The sequence below is a fragment of the Petromyzon marinus genome, chromosome 5 (genome assembly GCF_048934315.1).
Source record: "Petromyzon marinus isolate PM22_M1 ecotype Great Lakes invasive population chromosome 5, UKy_Petmar_22M1.pri1.0, whole genome shotgun sequence".
In the NCBI taxonomy this organism is placed as follows: Eukaryota; Metazoa; Chordata; class Hyperoartia; order Petromyzontiformes; family Petromyzontidae; genus Petromyzon; species Petromyzon marinus.
The window spans coordinates 18,799,751-18,827,220 of NC_133671.1; the positions used below are offsets into that span (position 1 = coordinate 18,799,751).

Sequence of the window (27,470 nt, forward strand, 5' to 3'; positions counted from 1 at the left end):
GGTCGGAGTTTTCACGCAACACACACACGAGCGCCAGAGAGAGAGAGAGAAAAACACACAAAGTTTCACGGATGTTTGTTATTGCCGTTGTCTTTTACCCATTGTGGATTTGTTCTGCTTTGCTTTGAACACGGGATAAACCGTCAGAATATGTAGTAATAGGTTTTACCCTATATTCTTAGTTTTTTAGGTAAAGTCACGTTGAAGGGAAACAACAAAATAATAAAATATATATAAAACAATAAAAAATTCTCACGACGTTTCGACCATAACTCAAACGGTCGTCTTCAGGTGTGTTGGTTTGCATGCAAACCAACACACCTGTTTCCCTTCAACGTGACTTCACCGAAAAAACTAAGAATATGAATTACTGCAGTAACGAAAGCTTTAAATCAGGTTTTACCCTTTTAACTGGCACAAAAACTGACACCTTTATTCAAGGCATCATGTTTGCAATAACCACAACACAAGCAGTCAAAATGCAAACAAAAGAGACAACTCTGATAATAATATGCACTGTCCTTGAATTTGATTGGTCCACACCCGAGACGGCGTTTCTTGTTACTGGCAAAGGAGGTCTCATAATGTAAATCGTCAGAATATGTATTCATACTTGAGGAATCCGATGAGCTATGAAGCTCTTTTTTTCGCAGATGTTCAGCAGGGGCGGGGGTGGGTTTGAACGTTGCAACAAACAATACAAAAGCACGATATGAGTGCAAAGTATAGGAAAAGGTAAGCAAATCACGAAACATTTTTGAAATAAAACTAAACTATTTTTGATTTTGCTAGATAACGCCCACTGAGCAATTCGCTTCTTTTTCAGAAGCGATTCGGCCACAAAAATGATAGCTCACCGAAGCGGCTTATCACGTGGACATTTATAGCAGCCAAATACATTGTGATGTAAAGCTTTCGTGACTGCAGGGATTCATATTCTTGGTTCTTTCGGTAAAGTCACCACATAGAAGGGAAACAATAAAATACAAAAAATATATAACAATAAAATTCTCACGACGTTTCGACTGCAACACAAGCAATCATCATCAGGTGTGAAAACCACAGCAAGAACATTTGATGATGACTGCTTGTGTTGCAGTCGAAACGTCGTGAGAATTTTATTGTTTTATATTTTAATTATTTTATTGTTTCCCTTCTACGTGGTGACTTTACCGAAAGAACCAAGAATATAAATAGCAGCCAAATAATTGATAGCAGCCAAATAACCATGGTAGCCATTCCGTTTATAGACTTTCCTGCGCTCACTTAACTTGGGAGGAGTTACTATAGGATTTCGAAAGCACCCATTCAATAAAAAAACATCTCTGATGCGACGTCTCCCAGTGATCTCAATAACACGTGTCATTATATACACGCCATATATTGTCTCGTAAAGTCTCACAAATATCCAATTGGCCTTTGCAAAGACAATCAGAGAGAGGGAGGGTTATTAGAAGAAGATAAAAAAAGTGTGGTAACAATAAATGGCTTGACCCTGTCTAAAGTACTGTATATTCATGTACGTGGACATTGTTTTAGTGTAAGCACTCTGTGCATTTTTTTGCAATATCGATTTGAATGAATATCAAACACGACACATCCTTGAAACTTGTACACAACTCAGAAGTCAAGGACGTAAAACATTTTTAGGTATACTTTTTAAATTATGTATTTGAATTAAATGCAAGTATTTGGACAATACTTTGTTAATTACCCTTTCATATCCCCTCCCCCTGCTTGTTCGTCGAAATTCAGCAAGAGGTCCAATTGTGACCCATATTTGTAAAGCCGATAAGAGTTCAGTGTTGTATTTCATCATCATGAGCCATCATCGATCCACTGCTGGATGAAGGTCTCCCACAAGCCCTCGCCATCTCGTGACTATCCACCTTCCCCCCCCCCCATGTTTCTTCACCAATTGTCAAAGTGTGAGGGGCCGCCACACATTTGAAACCATTGGGGGTTTGTGACAGCACCACGGTAATGGGAGCTGTTTTCACATTTATCATAATTGTATTATGTTTAAAAAAAATCTGAGCATCTGCTGCTGCTGCGTCCTGTACAGCGCTTTGAGATCCTTGATGAAAAGCACTGTTAATTAAATTATGTATTATTATTTGTGTATTGTCAGGGGCCGCCCAGTGGGCCCCCCGCAGGCCTTCCAACAATGAACACCTTTGCCAACACCTTACCTTGCGCTGCTACTCCGACATGAGTCTCGCCTACCGCCCCCCCCCCTCCTGTCTTTAAGCGACGTGATGAATCCCTTTGTGCTGGATGGATGGAGCCATCCACCACCAACGCTGCCACCCCCCCCCCCCCCCAGCGAGTGATTCATTTATGCAGAGTTTTACCGTAACAGCAGAGGAAAGGAGGCGTGCAACATTGTGGCGACGTGGGAGTGGAGTTTGAAATCCGGTATGACTATAATTAGAACCGTATTTTTTGCGTACGGTCGCCCAAATGTGGTTAGTATGACGTACGCACTGTGTTCAATCTGGCTTAAAAAAAAACACATTACATCTCGTGCTTTCTTTTCGTGAACTTATAAACCAAAAGGAAACTTCAAAGGTGCTGGCTGAGGACACTGTCCCAAAAAAATCACATTTAGTTCCAGTTATTCCAAAATGATGTTGTCTGCAAGGGCATTGCAGCGAATATCAATTATTGGTGCGTACTTTTTGTTGTTGCCACGGTTCAACATCTAAGCTTTATTGCCTTCGACTAGGGTGGTAAAGTACGGTCATAGTAATAACCCCCTCGGGGCGATCGACATGGGTGTGGAGAAGCTTTCATTGAGCGGTGCGTTAAGGAAAAACAGGCGGTGGTACATTCCACAATTGTTGTGACATCCGCCGTTTTACAAGTACTCTATCAATGCTTGGATTTTTTCACCACAGGTACTTGTGGGGCTCCTTGGGTTTTCGTATTCGAACGTTGGCGAGATGTTAACTACCTCGTCTGGTATACAGGAGGTCGTGGGTTCGATCCCGATCCTGACACCTGTATAATTTGGAGTTTGCGTGTCTCTCTCACCGTGGTCGCGTGGAATTTTTCTCCGGGTCCTCCAGTTTTTCCCTCCGCATTTAGAAACACGTGTTTAGAGTAATGTATTTGGCTGCAATACATTTCCACGTAAGCCACTTACTTAGTTGAGCTATCATTTGTGGCCAGGTCGCTTCTGAAAAAAGAGCTATAGAACTCAGTGGACCTTACCTGGTAAAATAAACATTTTTGTTTTTTTTTATAGTTTATAGCTTAGAAGGGCTCCAAAAACGTGTACGTCCTTCCGAAAAAAGGATATCCTACTCACGAACTTGATGTCAACAAGTTGCACGTTCCTTACGTTGTCAAATAAATGCGATTGGGGACGCGTGGGGAACGTGTTTTGAGAGTTACGCAGCTCATCCCGTTATGAGCTCACACGTGACGGACCAGTCACGAAAGACGCCGCACATGGATCACAAATGACGATCTATCGTTCATTCGTGGATCGCTTTGCAGCAACCGTAGGGACAAATACAGTACATCAAATCACGACGGAGGTGAATCGTTACATGCCTTCGTTGATTAACCAGGTCTCCAGAGTTCCTGGAACATTTTTCGAAGTTCAGACACGTCTCACTCACACGACTGGCCACGATGAACCAGATTGAGCTGGCCCTGCCACTGTAAGAACAATTTCCAGATAAAGTGTTTAAAGTGTATGGGGGCCCTCAAGGAGTTCAGAAATGAGTTTGAAGTGACAGTACGAGAAGATACGGAAATATTTACCATGCTCAGTGCAGATTGACATTCATATTCGCTTGGTATTCGGACATTGTGCCTGCATAGCGTGACATGCAGATAAGCTGTCCTTGCTATTTACAATGCCAATGGCAGATTTACTCATAATAAATGTTTTTGGGTTAGATCGCGTTATTTATAAATGTGTCGTAACCCTCCACCACCCGACACGGCCAATCAGCAAAAAAGTGTCACGTTGACAAAAGACAAATATATTCTTGGTTCTTTCGGTAAAGTCACGTAGAAGGGAAACAATAAAATAATACTAATATACAACAATACAATTATCACGACGTTTCGACTGCAACACAAGCAATCATCATCAGGTGTGAAAACCACAGCAAGAAAATAGTTCACTACTTTAGCCCACCGGTGTGTTGAAGAGTGAATCCACAACATTTACAGTTTGAGTACGACGTTTCTTAGGTAATTACATCCAGCATCATCAGGCAATTCGCCAGAATGGTAAAGCTCTCACTTGCTCCCGGTCTTAAATAGAGCATCAGTTGTGACGTCATCATTTTACTCATTCAGGTGCAGTGATTTGAGGCGGAGGGGTATTGTAATTATATAATCGATTGGTAATCAGTCAATGGTTATGATTAGTAATGAGTTGTAGATTAGTAATTAGTTGTAATGTGTTATTGTGATTATATGCTACGTTAGTAATCCGTGAATTAGTACGTGTTTCCCCTAATGGCCAGGGCCAACGGCGGCACCACGTGGTGTATTCCGCAAATATGCCGGACTGTGAGGGCGGGCACAAGCCGGCGTGAATAGGTTAAACGTTGAGTTTTATATTCTTGGTTCTTTAGGTAAAGTCACGTAGAAGGGAAAGTTTTATAAGGGCACCACGGGGTGACCAGCCCCACCCCTCCCACCCCCCACCCAGCCTCACCCTCCCCCTCCCCACCCTCTCCACCCAGCCCCTCCCCACCCTCCCCACCATCCCCCCCACTCAGCCCCTCCCCACCCTCCCCTCTCCACCCAGCCTCACCCCTCTCATTTTATCCGGGTGTCCGGATACACGTGGACAGACATCCACAGACATACACAATTAATCCCCTGCCTCCTGTGATAATCCCGGTTGGGCTTCCAGTCCACTACGTTTCCTACCAGTAATGCCCACTAGGAGCGCATTTGTTATATATCCAGGTGTCCGGATACACGTGGACAGACATCCACAATTAATTCCCTGCCTCCTGTGAATGAATCCCGGTTGGGCTTCCAGTCCACTATGTTTCCTACCAGTATAATACGCTTCCAAGCCGCACTAAGCCTGTAGCTGTCAGAGCGATTACAGTTATTTCTATTTCTCTCAATTTCAATGGATTCTCTAATTAGTCTTGGCCAGTAATAATTAGTTTTACACAACACTTCAACGTTATCAAAATCAATTGAGTGTCTTTGTTGACAAGCATGTTCTGCCACTGCCGACAGTTGTGTTTGAGATAATTTAATATTTCTTTGGTGTTCTTTTAGTCTTATGCTGATGTTACGTCCCGTCTATCCAATATAGCATCTGCCACATAAACAATTCATCCGACATACACCTTCTGTTGATAATTTAGGTAATTCGTCTTTAGTGCAAGATACTAGTTTTTTAAATTGTGTACTGTACCAAATCTTACATGTAATGTTTTGCTTTTGCAAAACACGGGCTAATTTGTCAGTTACTCCTGAGATATATGGAATTTTCATTGTTTTAACAATCTAATCGCTTTCAGCAGTGTTGCTTTGCGATCGTGATTTGGCATTCAGTGCTCTGTTAATTTGAGTATTATTGTAGCCATTCTGTCGTAATGCTTCTTTAACGTGTTTGATCTCTCCCACTAGACTCACCATCTGACACTGTTTTAGCCCGATGTATGAGCGTCTTGATAAGAGAGGATTTCTGAGCTGGATGATGCGAATCTGCATTCAGATAGGCATCAGTGTGCGTTTGCTTTTTGTAAATGCTGTGTTATTTTACCGTTTAGGCCATGTCCAAGCAAAATATCTAGGAACGGGAGTGTGTTATTCACCTTCATTTCCATGGTGAACTGGATGGCCGGGTTTTGTGCATTGAGATAATTTAGAAAATCATTAAGTGTATCTTTACCATGTGGCCAGACAACCAAAGTGTCATCCACATATCTAAACCAAAAAGATGGTTTGAATGTGCTCGAGGCAAGTGCTCTTAATTCAAAGTTTTCCATGTACAGATTTGCTATAGCGAAAGCCTACGTGTTAAAATGGCAGATTTATTGTTGCAGGCAATGATTTATGAATTATTTATTCTCATTGTTTTGTTGTTTAAATAATAGATGAATGTGTAGTGGTTTTCAAATACTGGAGAGCCGGTATTCAGGTCTCCAGAATGCAGGAAACTCACGAACGTGATACGGGGACCGATGCTGGTATCACATCATTTCCTATTTCAAATCAATATCGTTGAATTGAATTGTTCTTATAACTAGTATATACTTATTGTACAGCACTTTGATACTGTAGCAGTATAAAAGTATGTATTTCCCGCACCTCCGGTGAGCACGGGTGGTTACGAGCGGTGGGAAAGCAGTTCAACATACATACGTAGTATGTTTTATTAGGATTGTAGTGGTGGTCTTTTCGTTGTCTGCCGTTTGACCGGACTTCACCACACTGGACAGTGCGGGTTGGTGAAGATGTGGACCCAAGGTTGCTCCAGATGTCACCAATTATGTTAAAAGGTGGACTGAAATTAAACACAAGTCATTGCGCTAACCACTATGCCACTACTCCTAACCACTTAGTATCTTATACGAGCGGTCTTAGGTAAAAAATAGTGTTGTCGCAAGAGTAACCAAATCAAACCTACGCAGTTTTTTTTACTTGCAATATTTTGTGCAATGCGCGTTTGGTGACCTATTCAGCGCTCCATAATCAAAGAGGCAGATACCACGCGTGCAACTAAAATGCAGAGGAACTGGTTCATCCGGCTTCCAACATCTCGTACGTGCAATTAACGCCCGTGACAGCAACAATTTGGCGTTAATGAACGTGTAAAAATGCCTCCAATCCGTCCGTATTCACACTGGCGAACCCACATCACGTAATTAACGGCAGGTGGTCGCGTTGACAATGGGCGGCTGAATGTGTTGCGTTTCCTGCGGCCGGCCAAGTAGGATTGAAAATAGAAATGTGCCGGAAGAATAAGATGGATTTGTGGGTTAGGTTTGAAGGGATTACCACATCACGAGACGGACAGTTCGAACTGGTCATATTATGCACTGTACGCCGACCCTGGTACATCCAGTCGTATTCTGATTGCGATAAAGACGTTAACGTATCTGCTAAGTGTTAAAAAAAAATTCCACTTGGCTAACATTGTTAGCGTATCCCCCCTCCCAATCTGTTGAAATACCTCACGGGCCAAATGAAGTGCCTTGAACATGATGCGGAGATGCACGGATAAACGGTGACATCAGGTCTCAATCAGCTTCAGCGCTGGGCCAATGTAACTTCAACAAAGGGAGTTGGGATGTATAATGTACCTGCAAGGCACCGTTTTAACATTGAGCAGTTTCACTACGGTGTTTGCTGCACCAGTAGTTTTGATTACACGAGGGTACGATCAGGAAATGTCAAATATAAAAAATCGCAAATTTCCTTCCTTATTTTGTTGCTAATCAGGTCTACTTTTTTATTTTAACGAAAACCTGTTTTCCAACATGATTAAGCTTTGTTTTGCAAAGGAAATGTTAGGACACCATGTCTGTTATGGGAAAATTGTACTGGTTTCCAGCTAAAATGTATTCGAAACTAAACTGTTATTTTACCAGGTAAGGTTCATTTCCTGATCGTATCCTCGTGTAATCAAAACTGCTACACCGTAGTGAAACTGCTCGATGTTAAAACGGTGCCTTACAGGTACACTATACATCCCAGCTCCCTTTGCTGAAGTTAAATTGGCCCAGTGCTGAAGATGATTGAGACTTGAAGTCACCGCTTATAGCCCCTTTTGAGAAGCGACCTGGCCACACAAATGATAGCTCAAGTGGCTTCTCATGCAGAAATTTATAGCAGCCAAATCCTCGAAACGCATGTTTGTATGCAATGTTTATCCTGACATTTAAGACAACCCTGGTTATTTGATGGCACTTAAAACACAAGTGGACTCATCTGGAAATCCAGCCAACCCACCAGGATGGTACCGAGAGACTGTCAATCATCTATAACATTATGGAACCATCTTCCTTTACCATTTTGGCCATGCCCTTAATTGTAATTCAGGCCCCAAAACACGGCTCTTTGTTCAAGGAACAAAAACCCATTTCGCCTTACAATATCACAGGGCTCCTTATTAAGAAGCAATGTGACTTACAAACAGCTTGGAACAAGATTAAAACACCATTACAAATTCGGTTCAATAAAAAGACGAGCTAATGTTAATTATGGTTAGTTTAACATAAAAAATGGCTTTTTCCCCCAAATGAAACTACAAATTTATTCAGAGATGTCTTATTTTCAGAGTGAAATATAGTATATATAAAAAAAATCCTTCCGATTAATATTTCCTTGCAATGTACAAGTGCTTTTTTAATATTCAATACAGAAAAGGGGACTGATTAAAAAGTAAAAAAAACCGTGAGAAGTCAGTAGTGCATAGCATTGGACTGTAAACCAGTGGAAAAGCCAACACATAAAACTGAATACCACTGTAAACATGGTTAGACTGAATTTAACTGTAGGAACTATAGACCATATGCGATTTCCTTAAACTGGCCATATGAAGATATAATAGGGACATGATTATAACAGTTTAATAGATCCGAGGGTAGTCTGTTGCTCAAAAATATCCAATTAATTTATCAGCTCGAAAAGGGTGCTTTGCCTCAGCACATAACCTCACATAAGCTGGTAAAAAAGAATGGTAAGCATTGCGTCAAACATGATTCTGCATGTCAAGCGGAACACTGAAGTTGGGTTTACCTTTATACAAGAAAAACAAAACGCGCTTCAAATTGGTGTTCAGTGCAAACCGCTAACATTTCTGTAAAGACTTCGGCAATCAAGCACATGCAGCACGCAAAACACAGTCGTGGTTATATATGTGAAACACATCGAGTGTATAAAATACCATTTATTACATTCAAGAATACAACTAAATACAAAATCAAGACTGGAGCCTACGGCACTATTGAATGAGGCAACAACAATATCCGCTTACAGGGCAGAAGGTCACGACACCTGCAGACGGCGATCCACTGGCCGTTCCCGCTCACCCGCCCATCTCTTCTAATTGCGAGGTTTGGCCACAAGACAACTGATGGCTTCTATAGTCCGCCAAATCACAATTCTACTCAATTTATTTCAAGGAGAAATCATTTCTTTTAAGGAGGCTCAGTTCAAGAACCCTACACCACTAAAGCACACATAATAGGACAAAAATTTTAAAACAAAAAAATAACAGCAGTCACAAAACAGATTTGGAGTCGACCGAACGCTTTGAGTGGTGATTATTGTCCGTCTACATTACGTATGTTACACCACAGAAAACTTCCACGTGCTGGCAAAAAAATAAAACAGAAAATAAAAGAATGGACAAAGCAAAACGCCAACTCACAATTTAACGCTCTCCAGATCACTTGTATGTACACAAAGCTTTAAGGTCGAATTTTTTAAACCCCTGATTTTGTGGTTTATAAAAGCACGAAACTCCAAAAAGAACGAAAAGCAGGCCAAATAGGAACAGGTGCCAGCATAAGTTTTGCCGACGTGTGAAAATGTAAATGAGCACAATTACAGTAAGTACTAATCGTCAACGTACATCGCAAACGTCTCATTAATATCAAGTCTGTTTTTCGCTCCGTTGGTCAAGACATTGCGAGCCAAGAACAAAATGTAACCGTAACCCTTGGAATGCCAACTTCTGCAGTTGCCAAAACAAAAAAAAGCTACCAAAGAAACATTCTATTCAATATGCACAACTTGGGATTGCAAGGGCCACGCTGGAACCATGGCAACGATATGAAAAGGACTGAGCCAAATAACGGCGAAGACAACACGCACGGCAGCCTGTCTGCACACAAGGGGAAGAGAAACTTCAGATTCCCTCCAATGTATTGCCATGCTTAACCAGTCCCCTGGGGACCAAGGCAGCGATTCCATATCAGTACCATGATGCCCCTGAGTAGGCGTGGGGGGGTTGTATCCACTGTGCTCCATTTCTCAAAGACAGCTAAGGAAAAAAAAATTAGGTTTTCTGTTCAATTAAAAAACTAAACTAAAAAAATGACCCTCCCCCCCCCACCCGCCCGCAAACAAAAAAACAGATCTCACGTAATTAGACAAACTCCTGCGAATTATGCAGCACTATAGCGTCGAGTGAGGCCAGGCTAACGAGGCCAGCCTACGCGGCAAAACGCGTCAGCGCCCCCCCAAATGACCTGGACTACTGGCACAAGAGGGCCCCCCGTGGGAGGCAGCGACTAACGTACAGGATGTGGTGTGGGGGGCTTGGCTGGAGGGGAAATCTGAGAAGCGCGCTCATCATTTGTGTCAGGTAGAAACCGACCCGGTCCGCTTTCCATTCATCCTTCGGCCGCTTTCAAAGTTGAGTTGAGGGGGGGAGGGGGCAAAGGAGGTGGGTGAAAGATAGGGGCGGGGAGGGGGTGGTGGTGGTAGTGGGGAGCAGCTATTTCTTCTTGGCGGCGTTCCGTGGCGGAGTCACGGGCCGTCCAGCGTTCAGTCCCACGTACGGAAACTTCTTTTTGTCTGCAGGCTTGAGGATCTGCAATGCATACATAGATCGTCATTGTGAGACTCCTAATAACTTTCATCAATTTTTTACAAACCGAGGTGCGAGTCTTGTAAGCCTCAAATTGTTTACAAGAAATAATTCTGACAACATACATGTGATACAATGACCACAATACAGCAAATACTTTGTCTGGAAACACCACCTCAACTTACAGAGTAGTTGCAGAACATTAAACACTGTAGCAGGCTGGGTTTGTTAAGTGCAAAGCTCTGCCATGATGGCACTCTACAATGTTCATGACCAAATGCTCCACTTGGTAAATGTAATCATGACATTTTATTAACCTCACCATTCAACCTCTAGGATTCCATAAGGAAAGTTAAATGAGCACACTGGGTTATCAAATTGTGCACATTATTGGTTTGCTTGCACAACATAAACATTTACATAAAGAAATCAGGTGGCCACAACCTCAGTATTTCTTTCCATTAGTCGCATTCTTTTTTACTCAATTTTACAAAACACACACCATTGTGGGAAAATGATGAGCAATAGCCAGCCAACAAGCCAGTTCTGCTATAACGCGTAGCGTTTTCAAAACGTGAATTGGATACAACGCGATGATAGCATCGGGAAACATTTTTATAACGCGTATGCTAATTGGACATAACGCGATTGAGCGAATGGGACTACGTCACGTGAGTAGGAATAAGCGGTTGTTACGCCTACCTAGGCGGAGTATCATCGCACAAGGGCGGGATGCTGCTGGATGTTTCTAGATGCCACCCACACGCATGCCTCGGTCTTTGTTCAGCATGCGTACGCATTTCGCCAATCTATCACGGACCGTGCATTATTACACTATTTTTTCCACAACGCGGCGTTGTTCAGGAACGCTACTACCGCGTTTACGGGGAACGGATGGTAGCCCCAATGACGAAAAGCTAGACACAGCAGTCTCTCACCTGGAAGGAGCACATGAGCGTCTCGTCCACGCTCATCATGGCACCCGCGTTGTCAAACTCTCCGCAGTAGTTCGGCGCCGAGAAGAGAGTCACCAGCTGCCGTTTGGCAAAGAACTCGTAGCCGTCCTCGACAACCTGAACGTGAGAAAATAGTAATTTGAGCCTTGCTGCGGTTCAAACAACATCAGACAGGTGGAGGATTCACATCCCGCCCCCTCCCCGCCCACATACGCGACGGGCGAAGCACAGCAGAGTAGACGCTCGTCTGGTTTTATAACATGAACTTGTTTAATAAAGTAAACTGCTGTTTATTTTAAATACATTTGGAAAATCTATAGGCATAGACATTTAGGGAACAGGGGGCTATGTACGGTGCAAAAGAAGTTCCACATACACCAAGGCTAAATAAGCTACATTTGACCAACTTCATCCAATTCGCCAGTGCTAATCAAAAAGGGACTAAAATTCCATGCTTTAGTTAGTACACAATGGCAGTAGTGGCCATTTAAGATACAAAAATAATATTTTGAAAAATGGCAAGTTACTCAGCTTATTAAAATAAACATAGCCACTTCAACCTTCTGGCAGTACCCCGGGGGAACCATAGTACCCCACAGCTCTTGCATAATGTCCGTGATGTAGTAATTTTTAGTCTGTTGATGGTCAGCGATGCAGCGATACTCATCACGACGAGCTGTACATGATGCACTATGGTGCGTACGAGCGTTAAGGGTTTCAGTACAATCGTCCTCGCTGCGTTTCGACATCGGAGTAGCACTGATTTCTGATTGATTGGTACCCGAGTCGCGGAGGTAAGTACACCCCTGGAAAAAATTGTGTCTCCCAGATATAAAATATTTAATTGCCTTGGCCATTTGTATTATTTGGTACTCCAGGGTACCGCAATAAGGATAATTTGTATTTCAGAAAGTTAGTCATCTTACTTATTGATGGAAAGCCAGTGGAGTTGACTCTGCATTACCAAATCCTTTGTCTTTCCCAGATATTTGTGGACATCCATCGGAGCGCCTTGCTTGTGTGTGTGTGCAGCAAGTTTTCTCCCACATGTCCCAGCTCACCTGGTGCGCCCTGCAGATGAGGTCCAGGTCGTGCTTGTGAAGGAACTTGGCAACCACTTCCGCTCCGAAGGTGAAGGAAACACCGCGATCATTCTCACCCCAGCCCATGGTGTCCTTGTCGGGATCCGACCACAGCAGATCACACAGCAGGCCCTGGTCTGGCACGTCCGTGGGACGCATTATCCGTCGGATCTGCTCCATCGACTGCAAGTCTGGGGACAGGCCTGGCCACACACACACGCATAACTTCATGTAACATCTGTACGCTCTGCCACGATAGTGCTTTGCAGAATACACAATCTGGTACGGTTAAAAAGTGATTTAAAAAAATAACTGGCCATACAGTGAAACCTTTATCCTCTAGACAAGATTGAGATGACTTGCTTTAGTTTGGCCAATTCAGGAAATTATATTGAATCAACAATTTTAAACAGGACCCACGTAACTAATTCCTGACCATGGCTAACATCAGATAGCACAAGTGCCCCATCCACCCCACCGCTTGACCATTCCAAAGACTAGCATCGTCAAGTATGGTCAAACAACCCCCATTAGACACTGGGGAGGCCCCCATCCAGCAGTAGATTAACATGGGCTTGTTTACTACTACTACTACATATATACACAATACGCACAGAATATTTAGACGAATGCAATACACACGCACAATACAAACACAAAAAAAACAAATATAGCCTTAACTGACCATTGGGACAAAGTACTGTCAGAGACCACCTATAAAGGCCGAGACGGCACACGAAGGGATGGGTGACCAGCACCACGCCCGATCGTCTTTGTCTCCCCAGTGGCAATGTTTACACACCGCACCGGGTACTCATTTGAGGCAGAGTCGATCTCGGGGAGGCCCAAGACCGGTTCTGATAATTGTCACTGGTGTTGGCCGCGAGCGAGAATCGAACTCGGTTCCCAGATTCTTAGCATGGTGCACTAACCACTACACACGCAAAATTAACTTACAAATGACATACGGACATAAATCAATGATATACTAACACATACGTGCAAATATGCATTAAACATGGCATATGTCGATACCATAACATGCAAATAACCAAATAAAGACAGTTTGGATGAATGCACACGAAGTAAATTCACCCTCGATTACAGAAACGTGCACGCACCTACAAATGCAAAACACACATTACCAACCACATCCCATGTCTCGTTTAGGAGTGGGGTGAGGGGGTTACCTTGGTAACGTGACGTGCATGACCGGACGTTGGTGTTTTATTAATTTAAGTATAAACTACTGCAGTACCTATCTCTGGAGGATGGTGGTTTTTTTGTAAACGTTTAACGGGAAAAACTAAACATTTCCAGGTATTTTTTTTCATGTAATTCAAGAGAACAGCCCTCAGCTGTAATAGCAACATTGTGGAGATAGGGTTTAAGGTTTTATGGCAGAGATAGAAAGAGATGTATAAACGTGTATGGGCAGCCCCAAAATGAGTAGTACCCAGCTATGGGAGAAACTAACGCCCTTCTCCAGCAAACACCCTTTCAGGGCAAAACTTAACAAAAGCAACCCGACCATGCTCTGCGAGAAAGCCTGTGCGTTGTACAGTATTACATTACTCGAAAGATATATTTTTTAGATTGAGCGGTAACCCCAGGAACACCCACGTGTGCTAATCCTGACACGCAGTGTAGCACATCAAGGTTTAAAGCTGCATTCAGCATGCAGATTAAAATCACATTCACAAGGCAGTCTCGTCAATGGCATCATTACTACATCCACTCAACTCCTCCGCTCGCACGACTCTACGACTGCATGCGCCACATACCCAAACACGGAGAAATATGCGCACCTTTTAGTTGTCGGCTCGCCAAGATTTTCCCGTTTGACCCCTCCTTACAGGCTAATGTAAGCACTCTCCAACATGCACGAATAAGCCAGTGGATACTCTACACTACACCTCGCCACCACCTTCATTGTTTGGGTGGCTGCACGGGGATTTGCGCACAATGTCCGGGACCCATTATGGGGTTGAAAAAAAAGACTTGTTTGACTCTTCCGTGTTACCTCCATGGCAGCAGAAGATCTTCTCGTCGACGATCGCAGCAATGGGGAGGCAGTTGAAGCAGTCAGTGAAGGTCTTCCAGAGCTTGATGTTGTATCGCCTTTTGCCTGCACAGCGAACGGCAAAGCTGTTCAATAGCGACCTAATACAAGAATGTATTCTTTAAAAGTTCCGCTGGAAAGATTCGGTCAATGAAAACAACCGGCCATGTTTGTAACACCCAGATGGCAAATTGCCAACATTTAAAAGACTTGACAAGCTTTTATCCAATGTTACAAAGCATGGAATGTATCACAAATACATTGAATAAAGTTCAACGCAAACTTGAAAAGTGAGTAACAAGCAAAACACACTGCCACTTTTGAGTGCAAATATCGAGATGTCGCTCGTTTTTTCTTGCTGCCAACTAGCGCAAAGTCTGCGCACCTGTATCAGTGCACTTTGCGCGGCACCTTACATACCAACTGTGCTATAGAGCAAGGCGCAGGGTTTTCCTTGGCGCATACGCCACACACAGGCAATGCCACACAGTTAATTAAAAGTGGCTTACGCCTCACTCCCATGCCATAAAACACAGGCCGTAACCCCACCAGTCTCTACATGCAACAAACCCGAGTGCGCCCCACAAACGTGTAACAACCCCTCCTCCACGCCGCAGTAAAGGGCCGCATTTTAGTCGCACACAGAGCCCCTTCGAGCCAAGACAGCGCACACACAAGGCATGTCACCACACCACGGGCCCCATAAACCAAGTCACCGCTGACACACGGCAATTGCAAATAAAGAAACGCCACCCCACACACAAGGAAACGCACGCACACATCCCCAACCCCACTAGGAGCTGGGGGCTCTCCACGTGGCAACGCCCTTGCAGGGGCGGTCACAGGCTCTGTGCAAGTTGGGCCACGGCATTATAGAGGGCAGTGTCGCTCGGAACAAATAAATCGTTAAACCTGCGCGTCAGTCGAGGGGGGACAAACTCCCTCTGGCCACTCTGCTGGGACCGGGCACGTGCACAACTCACACTCGTCATAGAAGCCGTAGATGCGGTTGATGCTGGCACACTCGTGGTTTCCGCGGAGAAGGAAGAAGTTCTCGGGGTACTTGATCTTGTAGGCGAGCAGCAGGCAGATGGTCTCAAGCGACTGCTTGCCACGGTCAACGTAGTCACCCAGGAAGAGGTAGTTGCTCTCGGGAGGGAAGCCGCCATACTCGAAGAGCCGCAGCAGATCGTAGTACTGCCCGTGGATGTCACCTGGCACCGCAGCAACACGCAGACCCCCCCGTCATGCAGTGCCACAGCCATTGTTCTCAGCAACAGAACTGGGCAGAAAATACCATGCGATTTGGCAGTCTTTCCCATAAAATTATTGGCAAGTGCCCTATTATGTATGAATGAATCGGGCATCTTCGGGTAAAATTGCATCCGATGATGCAATTATCAGTTTCCAAAACAGATTTCAAAACGTCAACATGGAAATGGACCAACATGTGCATGCAATCATGCCCAATATGACAAGAGTCGGGCTGGGAACCCACGCACACACAACACAACTAAAAATACAATGCACTTTATTTTTTTCCGGCGTATCCTCCCCTCCGGTGGAATGGAGGCAACCTGCTGTTATATGAAATGAGTCTTGCCTAATCTCCCGGCCCGAGGTGTGGGCTACCCACCCACAACACACCCGCCTTTCCCACCGTGCGTCACGTCAGTTTTTTTTTTACCGCAAATCTTCAGCGGCGCCTCCAGCTCCAGAAGGATGGGCTGGCTGAGGAAGATCTCGCGGGACTTTAAGCAGAGGCCGCGGATCTCGCCTTCCGTCAGCTGCACGTTCTTGCCTGGTCGCGACCCACGCACTGCGGAACAATTAAAGTGTGGGTGTGCTTTTAAATAACACGGTCCGTTCTTCACACTGCACGGCTAACGCGAAACCCCGCAGAGGTGCCGCATACTCTCATCTTACGCGAGTTGCCACCGTCCCCCACCCACCACAACGCACGATGCACTTAATGGCCACAATGTGCGCCTCGCGAGTTCAGATTACGTTTAAAACAGACACCAGTGGGGTTCGCAAAAAAAGCTCATCAAAAAAATTGAATTAAAGCCGCGCGTTTGCGGCCAAACGGGCGGCAACATCTTGTTCGCATCGCCCGTATCGAATGGACTTGATGCGCGCGGATTTCAACAGCGAACGAATTGGAATGGTGGTGGGGGGGGGTGCAAACTTTAAACTTCGGCGGCCGGGTTCCGGGTGAGGTTGGGGGATAACGCAGAACGGTGAAAGGGGTCGACGCATGAAGGGTGGAATGCACAAAGCTAAACACGCCGCCAAATAAGGAAGGGACCCTCGCTATATGACGACACTAAACGCCCCCCCCCCCAAAACCCTTCCCGTAGCTTCATGGTTAGGGTGCGACTTATTCTAGCGTTTTAAAATAAGGAAAAATGCTAGCAAAGCTCTTTATTAACGAAGAACGTGGTGGATCGCTAACAGTTGTGTCGAGCTCTGTGCTCATCCCCAAGCTTACTGGGAAATTGATTTCAACGTGGAAGAGGGGCTTTAGTAAGGAGACGTTGCCGAAGTGCTCAAAATTACTAAACACCAATTGAGACACCTCCGTCTGGTCCCAAGTGCAATAAAAAAACGGGAGATTCAGACGAGTCTCAGGACGCTTAAGTCATCCGCACACGCTTGCCCCCATTCTAATGGAAATCCTGTTCCATTTTTTTTTAAACAGCCGATACTTTCGTCGATTCCATTCACAAAATCGAGTTGAGTGGCGGTTTATCGTCACAATTTTCAACTCAAACATTAGCACCCCCCCCCATCAACATCACACCACCTCCCCCCCTCCAAGCCATAAATTTTAGACGTATTTCTGCATTATTGTACAGCATACGTAAAAGGGGCAAGAGTCCATTCAATCCTCGCCGTTCCCTCCCCAGGGCCTTCGTTTCCAATGACTTCATCGACCTCAAAATCCGCCTACATCCACCACCGCCTCCCAACGCACAGTAACAAAGCCATGGCTGCCCGCCCCAACCTTCAATCAAGCTCCCAATTTTCATTAACCATTGTAATTTACAAAACAGGATTTCGTAAAGGTGGTACTGTAACATCCACCCCCCCACGCCCGCCTTTTTAATATCCACTGCTGCACAAGAGGCATCTTCCCCACGCCAGGGGAGGCTGGTGTGTGTGTGTCTGTGGGGTGGGTTATTGACCATACTTCACCACACTGGCTTAAAAATGCTGGTTGAAGGCGGAGTTGGCAGGAGGTATACGGTGCACACCAAGAGATGTTGGTTATGCTCAAAGGATAATGCAATGGGAATTCAGTCCAGAAATCTTGATTGAATTTAGGCCAGAAGTGGCCCACCATAGACAAAGCCAAACAATGGGGATGAGACGTAACCCGGCCTAACAAACGATACTCTTCCCCCGCACACACATTTTTTTACCTGTTCGAGAAATATTTGTTTAAAAAACACCCCGGTGTACGTAGCAGCAGAAGAAAAATGCAATCATTGTACATTTTAGATGTGCGGGTAAAGGTGTAACCGGTTTAAAGTTAAAATCCCACACACCACCCATGACACTGGTATTAAAGCACCACCAGTAGTTTCGCTCGAGACAATAAAACATTTTTTTCCCGGAACAGAGAGCGGGAGGTTAACGCTTTCAACTATTAAGACACTCGTGTTGTTAAAAAAAAACCACACATTTGACATTTGAGCCACGCATTAAAACGTAAAGAATAAACGTTTAAAACAAAATCCCCACGTCCATTTAAGGGCGTTAATAAAAGCCTCCCTCCCCCCCCCCGATCCGAGCTCCGCGTTACTCCGCAAAGCGTGGCGACAATTAATTAACCGGTTAAAATAAAGCAAACGCGTCGCCACTCATTCTGAACACCAACGGCGCGACCGCATCTGCAAGGTAAAGGCGTCTTAAAGTTAAACGCGGCGCCGTTAACGCCACTCGGATGAAGAAGGCCTTTATTAGAGGTGGTGTCGAACCAGCCGCGGCCGGCTTCACCAACAAGAAGAACACAAAAACGAGGAAGAGCTTTTCAACCACCGCCTCGGTCCCCTTACCCCCCTATTTTAATACAACAAAATCTACACCCAACAATCGGCGAACGACGAAAACCACCACCACCCCCACCCACCCACACACCCCGATGTGACAATGTAAAGAATATATAAAGTATAATTACAAGTGCTGTCGTTACCTTCGAGCAACCGCGCTATGATGCTGTCGATGTTCAGTTTGTCGGCGTCTGCCATTTTCTCAAAACTCGGCCCCCCACCCCTTCACCCCCCCCCCGACCTCTCTCTCTCTCTCTCTGCCTCACTCGAACAAAATTAAACAAAACAAAAAAAACCCCTTTAAACGCCAGAGACTAACAAACAAATTTAACTATTATCACCGTCGTTTTACGCATACAAAAAAAATGGCAGACGGATTAGTTATTGCCTTTACGCGTGTGTGTCTTATTTAAAAAAAATAACTCCACACACGCTACGGCAATTGCGTTTGGGCGATTTTTTTTTGCTAACTGGGTTTTTGCGTGGAACTAAAACTAACGCGGTTGCTGCGAAGAAGACGACGACGACGAAGAAGAAGAATGGAGCCGACGACGATGATGATGGAGGCGGCAAAGCGGCAGCGGCTTTCAAGAGACGACGGAGAGAGAGAGAGGGGGCGGACGTGGATACAAAAAAAGAGAGCCGCTCAGAAAATGGCAGCCGTTAGGGCGCGCATTGATACACGACGCGCGCTGCCCCCACCCTCGCGAACGAAAGTAGTGCGCGTCCCCTCTACACACACCCAGACTAGCCCCGCCTCCCACTCCCACTAGCCCCGCCTCCACGTCCCACAGGCCCCTCCCCTCTACACCCACCCCCCCACCCCAACCCACTGTCGCGACCGAGATTCGCAAGAATCGATTTGGGACAAATTCATTGTTTTTATTCAGACTGGAGGAATCCGATGACCCCGTTAAGCTCTGGTTCAACAAATGTACCAAGTAAGCCCGGGATATAATTTTATATATATATTTGACTTAGATAATTTTGCTGCTGTACATTTCCACGCGATAAGCCACTTTCGTTGAGCCATCTGTCATGCGTGGCCCAGGTCGCTTCTGACAAAAAAAAGAGCTGTACAGTATAGTAGCTTAAGTGGGCCTGGTAAAATAAAAAGTAGTGACGTTTTCGTGTTGCACGGGAATCGATACGCGACTAGTCAGCGCGGGATTAATTCGTAGATTCCTGAATCGATGCAGCCGCACCCACTCGACCCCCCCCCCAACCCCGCCGCCCCGGGGGGAGCAATGACCGTCACACACAAACGGTGGCGTCACGCGCACGAACCACTTTCCGTCGACGCGATTGGCTCGTTTCAGGATGTGACGTGGGAGGACGCGCGGCGATGATTGGGCGGTCGGCGGTTTTTGTACTGAACCCCGCCCCCTCTCATTAGCATACAACACCCCCCGCCCCACATTAGCATACAGCAACCCGCCCATCTCTTTAGCATACAGCAACCCCGCCCCCTTCACTCAGCATGCACGCCCCGACCCACGAGGCTTTATCGCAATTGTGAGCGCCCTCAGGGTGAGACGGGAAGGCGGTTCACCACTCACGTTCATAAAACTCAAAACGCCTTCGTGTTGTGTCTCTGTGAGTGCGAGGGAGCGGCCTTAAAGGGTGACGGCACCTGACGGGCTCCCAACTAAACGTGCAATTAAAAGGCGCGAATTTGCCCGAGAACGTCTCCTCTGTTGTGCGTTTCCCCTTTCGAGGCCACGGCACTGTGTTGTTGTGTCTGTTTAACGGCGGATGGAGGAGCCGCGGCGCTTTAATCCATCATCGGTTAACGACGGCGCCCGAGAGGCCCGAAGCCGGTTTCGTTGCGAAAAAGTTCCCCGGGGATGGAGGTGACAAGGACCGCGCCAGGCGTCCGCCCGTCGGACGTTTCTCCTTCCTTTACTCGCCGCTGCGCTGAACGTGGCGACGCAGTCGAGACGCCCGTTTTGTTTGCGCGACCATTTTCGCCGTTTTAAGTGAAAGCCAAGTGTCACCTTTGTCGTAACAAAAAAAAAAGACGCGGATTTTTTTTTGTAACTCCGCGAACCGGAGGCCGGTATTGAAATGGCGGCCGGGGGGAGCCCCTCCTACTCCACCACCACCAAATCCAGTGTGACGTCACAACCCATGACGTCACGGGACGAGGCCCACGTGACCTTGCACTGCCCTCCCTAACCCCTCCCCCATGGTTCAGGGTCAAAGATTACTGTGACCACGTGCAACTCGTCCCCCACAGTGAACACGTCGCTGGTGCAGAGCCCTTGCAAGTCAAAACTATTAACTATTTTACTGTTTTTGGTTCTCTCGGTAAAGTCACGTGGAAATAAAAAAATTAAGCAATAGCATACGGCGTTTCGATTGCAACACAAGCAATCAATCGTTGTGTTGCAATCGAAACGTCGTATGCTATTATTTAATTTATTTTGCTTTCTACGCGACTTTACCGAAAGAACCAAGAGTAATTCCTGCAGTCACGGACGCTCCAAATCAAGTTTATGAACTATTTTATTTCACCAGCTCAGGCCCACTGAGCTATAGAGATCTTTATTTTGGAAGCGTACTGGCCATAAATGATAGCTCAACTCGGTGGCTTATGTCGTGTGGAAATTTATAGCAGCAGCTAAATACACAAGCGCGTAGATGTTGATCCTAAACTTGGGAGGGAAAAACCGGAGGACCCGGAAAAAAAATACAGGCGACCACGGGGTGAAAAGACACAGACACGCAAACTCCAAATATACAGCAGCAGGACGTCAAGGGTGGGGATCGAACCCACGACCTCCTGTATACCAGGCGAGGTAGTTAACATCTAGCCACCACGGCGACCCTTATCACGCCAAGTCTGGTTGGAAAGCAGTCCCAACTGGTCACACCGCAACATGTTTAACACAAGCCTTCCCTGCCGATGAAGACAAAGGCGGTTTCAACAGATCCAGAGGAGTTCGCATTGGTTGCTTAAACAGATTCTGACGACTGATATATTTGTCTGGAAAGCCACTACTTGTATGCGCTATGAAGAAGGGTCATTGCCCGAAACGTCGCCTTATACAGTTTTACATTTAAGACGTATTGACGAATGTGCCGAGTCTTCTGTTGTTATTTATGCACCACTGCCAACTCAGCAGCAAGCAGAAAAACCAAACAATGTGTTTAATACTGTCGGCTGATGGACGAAAACAGTTCCATTCTTACCGTATGTGGGGATATATAACGCAGTTCTGCTACAACGTATTTGTTTTTGATCTGTGCAGATTATTGGCCGATTTACTTGCTCGCTGATACATTGTTCGTGGCCTGGGGGTCATAGGTTGCATTCCCTACCTGCCGTGGCAGGTGAAGGAGCATCGTGGTTACATCGGAATGTAAAAGGCGAGACATACCATCCTGTTCTTTCTTAGATATCTTCCCACCCACCTCATTAATGTAGAGCAGGCGATTCATACAATCCGTGCGCAGAGAACACCGATCCAATAACACCCTATGCGCTTTTAACCAATTATGACATCTGTGAAGCTAATGGTTCAGTGACGCTTTACCTGGGGAAAAAAGTAGTTTTATTTAAATATTATTTAGCGATTTGCTTACCTTTCCTATACCTTTCACTAATATCCTATCGTGTTTTTGCATTGTTTGTTGTAACCTTCTGACCGCCCCTACTGTACATGTGAAAAAAGAGCTTTATAGCTCATCGGATTCCTCCAGGATATATAAAGATTCTGAAATCCGATACGGTACCCCCTAATCAGCTTTACCCCCCCGCTCCCCCGTCATCATCAGTGCCTCCGTTGAAAAATCTGAGGACACAAATTTGCAAGAATCACTTAGCGATGGGACATGAAAAAAAAACAAAAAAAATATAAACATGGATATATCAAACACTCGATGTTTTTAATGAAAACATCGCTGTACACTAAAATATCCGAAGGCAAACATACACGATGTTTTCGAAGACATAAAACTTATTTACAGGAAATATAATATGTAAATATTCGTAAGAGATGTTTATTACCCCCCCCCCCCCAATAATAATGAATAACAAGTAAAATGGCAAAACATCTCATAAAAAACACGAGGTTGTTGTTGCTAGGTCAAAACTTAACTAAAAGATTTAGACTGCTATAGTTTACACACCTCTCAAGGGCATTTGTAGAGGTGGCCGTGGATTTGCATTTTCATCAGTTTTACATGAAGGTGAGCGGCTGGGATATTAGAATATTTCGGCTTTTTGGCTTGGAAAAACGCAACGTTGAAAGGAAATCATCAATGTCAAAACATCGATGTTTTTTGCCCACCCGAATCACTACTTTTACCATCGCATATTTAACTGGGCGACGGCCCTTCAAAAGGTATAATACACCTTTTACATTAGTGGGCTTAAGACTTTTAAAAAATGTGGTTGCTTCACAGTCAAATACTGCACGTGGAGTAAAGAATTCTCCATGCCAATACAAAACAGAGTATACAGTACTCTGGAAAGTTCCCAATCTCATCAGATCTTAGAATCTTAAGCAGGGTTGAGCCTCAATAGTGGTTGGGTGAGTGACCGCCATGCACATCAGGTTGTTACAGGATAGCTGGATGGCTATCGTGACGAACAAGAGTCGGTGTATAAGAAAACAATAATCCATTGTTTTACTGTACCTGTATGATCCCGCATGTATGCTGTCCGCCTGCAACCTGCACTATATCCAGCCGTGAAATGTCATCGAATAAGCCTCCAACAATTAACAACAGCGTGGGAGAGTTCTTCATTGAGGCTGAGTTTGACAAAAGAGCTGTACTAGTTCACATACCGAATACCAACAATGTATCATCAAAGGAGCCCCGTAAAAGTTCATTACTACGTGCCCCGGTGTGAATTTGAGACCGGGTGTCTTAAGCAAAGGCATATGTGGTGTTTCAGGCAATGACACAATTACGGATTAAACCAAGCCCTTCACAGGGCAACCCCATTCTAGGGCAACCCCATTCTCACAATGTCCCCACTGCCTCCCACGTGCTCTGAGGTGGCGAGATGTTAACTATCTCGCCTGGTGTACAGGAGGTCGCAGGTTCGATCCCGACCCTGATGCCTGCTGTATATTTGGAGTTTGCGTGTTCTCCCCGTGGTCGCGTGGATTTTTAATCGGGTCCTCCGATGTACCCCCTCCACATTTATAAACGTGCGTTTAGAGTATTTGGCTGCTATGAATTTACACGTGATAAGCCACTTCGTTGAGAAGTGGCTTTATCGGGTCGCGTCTGAAAAACACCTATATAGTTCAGTGGGCCTTACCTGGTAAAATAAAAAAGTTTAGTGGGTTAGCGTGTGATGCATTGTGTATGTTGATCAATCCGTGGCATAATCACAATGACTGGCCACACGTGAATTACAGAGACGATGTCGGTCTTGCACTTCCGTGATTCAGCAGGGGACGTCCTGGTGCGGTTGACAAGAGACACCAACTCACCTTCGACGCAAGCGGTCCGTCCCATCGATGGCAATACCGTCCACCAAAGATTCAACGTTTAAACGATAATCATTACAGAATGCATAGACAAGTCCATGACGCCACCGCCAGCAGCCACGCCAGACCGGTTGGAAAGCAGTCACTGCCCTTGGTGGTGCGTTCTTCCATCGATCTAATAAATTGTGCTGAACTTATCCATCCGAACACGCCTGCGAGGGAGGACGTCATCCACGGAGATGTGCAGAAGCTCGGCGGATTGTTGCATCACAGGGCCGTGAAGCGATGGTGACAGCTTAATAAGGGGGGGGGGGGGTTCCTTCAGCGGCGGAGAGATCATGGCTCACCATCCACCTTAAATACCTGACCATGAGTAACAAATATATTGCTTCACGAATATTGTACCTTCGCCAGCCAGCAAACGTTGATGCAGTCAATTATGTTCCGGAAGCTTTGTTAGTGGGGAATACTTGAGACTCAAAAACAAGAGGGGCTTTAAAATGCTTAAGTATTGAGTATAATTCATATATTGTTATGGTTACATTAACAAACCATTACACTGCAGTACTGTATAACACAAAGGCCTAGTCAGTGGAATTATTTAAATGAGTGTTTTATGGCCACTTTGGATATTCCATGTTAAGTGCTGCACTGTTCTGTATTTTTACTATTTATCTCAAACTCATCTTTAATGTTCATTGAATAATTTAACAGGCTACGGCAGCCATCAGGATTCGCTAATAACACCTTAATTATGATTGTCCGAGGTGCTAATGACGTGACATTTCTTATTTAAACACAAGCAGAAATCCCAGCGTTCGCTAATTATATATATAAAAACAAATATTCGGAAATGCTGCGACGGAGAGGACACGGAATGTAGACAACTCTTTCAGACGTGTCCGTCTCTAAATGGAAGGGGAAAAAAGCAGACGTCGAAAGTTTAACACTTTCGCGACCAATATCATCCATAATATAGGTTTTTTTTTATTTGGCTTAGATCGCGTAAGTATATAAATGTTGTGTCGTTAAATCCGCCACCACTCGGCACAGCCAAATAGTAAGGTTTGTCACGTGAACAGAACGTGGCCAATTCGTTACTAGAACAGCACACACACCGGTGTGTTGGGGAGAGCAAATCCACAACATTTACAATCAAGAGTACGACGTTTCGCCAGTAATTACAACTAGCATCAGGAATCACCGGTGTGCTGTACTCGTAACGAATTGGCACGTTCTGTTTACGTGACAAACATTACTAATTGGGTGTGTCTGGTGGTGGCGGGTTTAACGACACAATTATATTGACGCGATCTAACACCCCCCCCCCCCCAACCTCTAATATCGAAGTCGGGAGGTCTGAGGCCCGCGAGCATAAAGGGAAGCCGTCTCGTCCAACGTGACGACAAAAGCTTTAACGCAGAGTGTACGGTACACAACTCAAGTTAAAATGACGACCCAAACCAGTGTGGATTATCTCGCTTTGTCAGTGTGTGTAGTATTTTTGGATCGGGGTAAAAAAAAGCAAATTGGTGCACGTAAATCCTACGACTGCTGAAATCATAATGGTGGTCATTATAATACCCTAAAAAAGTTATTTCTCATTTAATAACCCCCTCCAAAAATATAGAACAATGTTGGCAGTTCTTTTAATAAACGTCAGCGGTACCTCGAGTAATGTGGGTAGCCTAAACATGACCTATAGCTCCACGACCCCACAACCACTGTTTCAATGCTGGTTGCTTCGATATTTGAGTTATGGGGGTTATGTACAAAGTTTGTTCCCCGTTCTCGTTTCACCTTGCCCGAGCAGACAGCAACTATGCCTGGAAGGATTACCAGCAGGCGGGGGGGGGGTGAGGTGTTTGTCACGGGGGAAATGTCGCTTGCGGGACAGAAGAAAAAAAGCAGCATCAGCCTCTTATTTGTGACTCAGTCCATGACGCTAGACTCAAATATTAAAATAAGTTCTGATGCTCGAGTGATGATGTCCTCGAAAATGGAACGGAAGAACCAAATTGAGTTGGTTAAAAAATGGGCAAAAAGGGGGCATTTTTAAACCATCCCTGCTCCACTATTTTCTCTCCACCGACGACGCACATTTTTCTGAGCACGTCCATTACATACGGTACTAGGTTTCCAATTTTACTGTTTAATTCGAATAGGTGCTATTGTATTCAAATAAATGTCACACTTTGGACAGTCAACAGGATCAATAAAATTGATTTTCCTATCCAAACAATGCATCATAATTTGAAATAGGATAATAATGCAAGTGCACTTCATATCGTTACATAATTCAATGCGCTCAGTGTGCAGTTTTATAAAAATTTAAGACGAAATAAGCCACCCATTGAGGATTTCATCCAATTGTGTTTCGAATCGGGATGACACATTCACGTGTGGGTACTCTGACCTCTACCAGGACATGTGGCCGGTGTGGAAGAGTAGGCCTACAGAGCCTGCAGAGGAGCTCTCTGGAGCACCCCTCTTGTGCAGCTTCCCTTCATCTGTTGTTACATTGTTTTATAGCTTTATTTTGGTGATTCAACAACATATGGTTCATCTAAATTGTCTTATGGTTGTTGTTGGCTTGCACCACGTTGAGTTTTGCACACAGCGTTTTAATATATTTTTTTGTGTGTGGAATATTTGCTGGTTTATTCCAGGATGTTTCTGTTACGCGTTGTCGCTTTAAAATGTTCTGGGTTCAAATTTTGTTTGTTGCGGTTGTACCCGACTTAAGAGCCGCATGGCTCACAGGGCTATACCTAATAAATGAAACTTGAAACATCTCCCAGCAGTGGCACGGGCGAGCAAGTTCTGGGCTACACCTTTGTCTTATACGCTTACTGCAAAAAAGCAGGCATTAATCACGATGGTAAACAACGCCAATTAGCGAATGCTGGAATATAAAACAATTCCGTTTTTTTAATTGGTAAAGGACTCAGCTTAAAGTTTATTTGTATTTTAAGTTATTTGTTTACCTTTCCTATACTTTGCACTCCTATCGTGTTTTTTGTATCGTTGTAACGTTCTGACCCACCCTTAATGGACATTTGTGAAAAAGAGCTTAAAAGCTCATTGGATTCCTCCAGGATAAATAAACATTCTTCTGCAAACAGGGGGTGACACTGTCACTTGAATAAAGTTACGTCTCGTACTTCTTAAATGGAAACCCAGTGAGAGCGCGTAGCCCTATCACAGACGAGTTCATAGGCGAGGATGGCACCTGTGATCTGTGGCAAGACGTTTGGGTTCGCAGGTACAAACGCCATTTCCATGTGGGCTCCCTCAGAAATAATGTCCGTGCTCTTGGGGATGGGAA

The 27,470-nt window shown here is 44.9% G+C and overlaps 1 protein-coding gene and 1 long non-coding RNA gene across 3 annotated transcripts; one reads left to right on the top strand and one right to left on the bottom strand.

Annotated features, from left to right (window-relative positions):
* Nucleotides 1–10,015: 10,015 nt before the first annotated feature.
* Nucleotides 10,016–19,370, bottom strand: PPP1CC (protein phosphatase 1 catalytic subunit gamma). 2 transcript variants are annotated; one of them, XM_032947249.2, is made up of 7 exons: nucleotides 18,836–19,370; nucleotides 16,325–16,456; nucleotides 15,621–15,851; nucleotides 14,599–14,703; nucleotides 12,555–12,778; nucleotides 11,476–11,610; nucleotides 10,016–10,540 (listed from the first exon to the last, which is right to left on the bottom strand). In XM_032947249.2, exons 1-7 carry the CDS (start codon nucleotides 18,888–18,890, stop codon nucleotides 10,445–10,447), a joined length of 978 nt encoding a protein of 325 aa, XP_032803140.1. In that variant the 5' UTR covers nucleotides 18,891–19,370; the 3' UTR covers nucleotides 10,016–10,444. The 2 variants fall into 2 exon arrangements, with proteins under 2 accessions (XP_032803140.1, XP_032803139.1); XM_032947248.2 differs by having other exon boundaries at nucleotides 18,821–18,974.
* Nucleotides 19,371–19,522: 152 nt separating this feature from the next.
* LOC142918839 (uncharacterized) lies at nucleotides 19,523–27,266 on the top strand. Its single transcript, XR_012937895.1, has 2 exons — nucleotides 19,523–19,633; nucleotides 24,104–27,266. It is a non-coding gene; the product is annotated as an uncharacterized LOC142918839 (long non-coding RNA).
* Nucleotides 27,267–27,470: the final 204 nt, after the last annotated feature.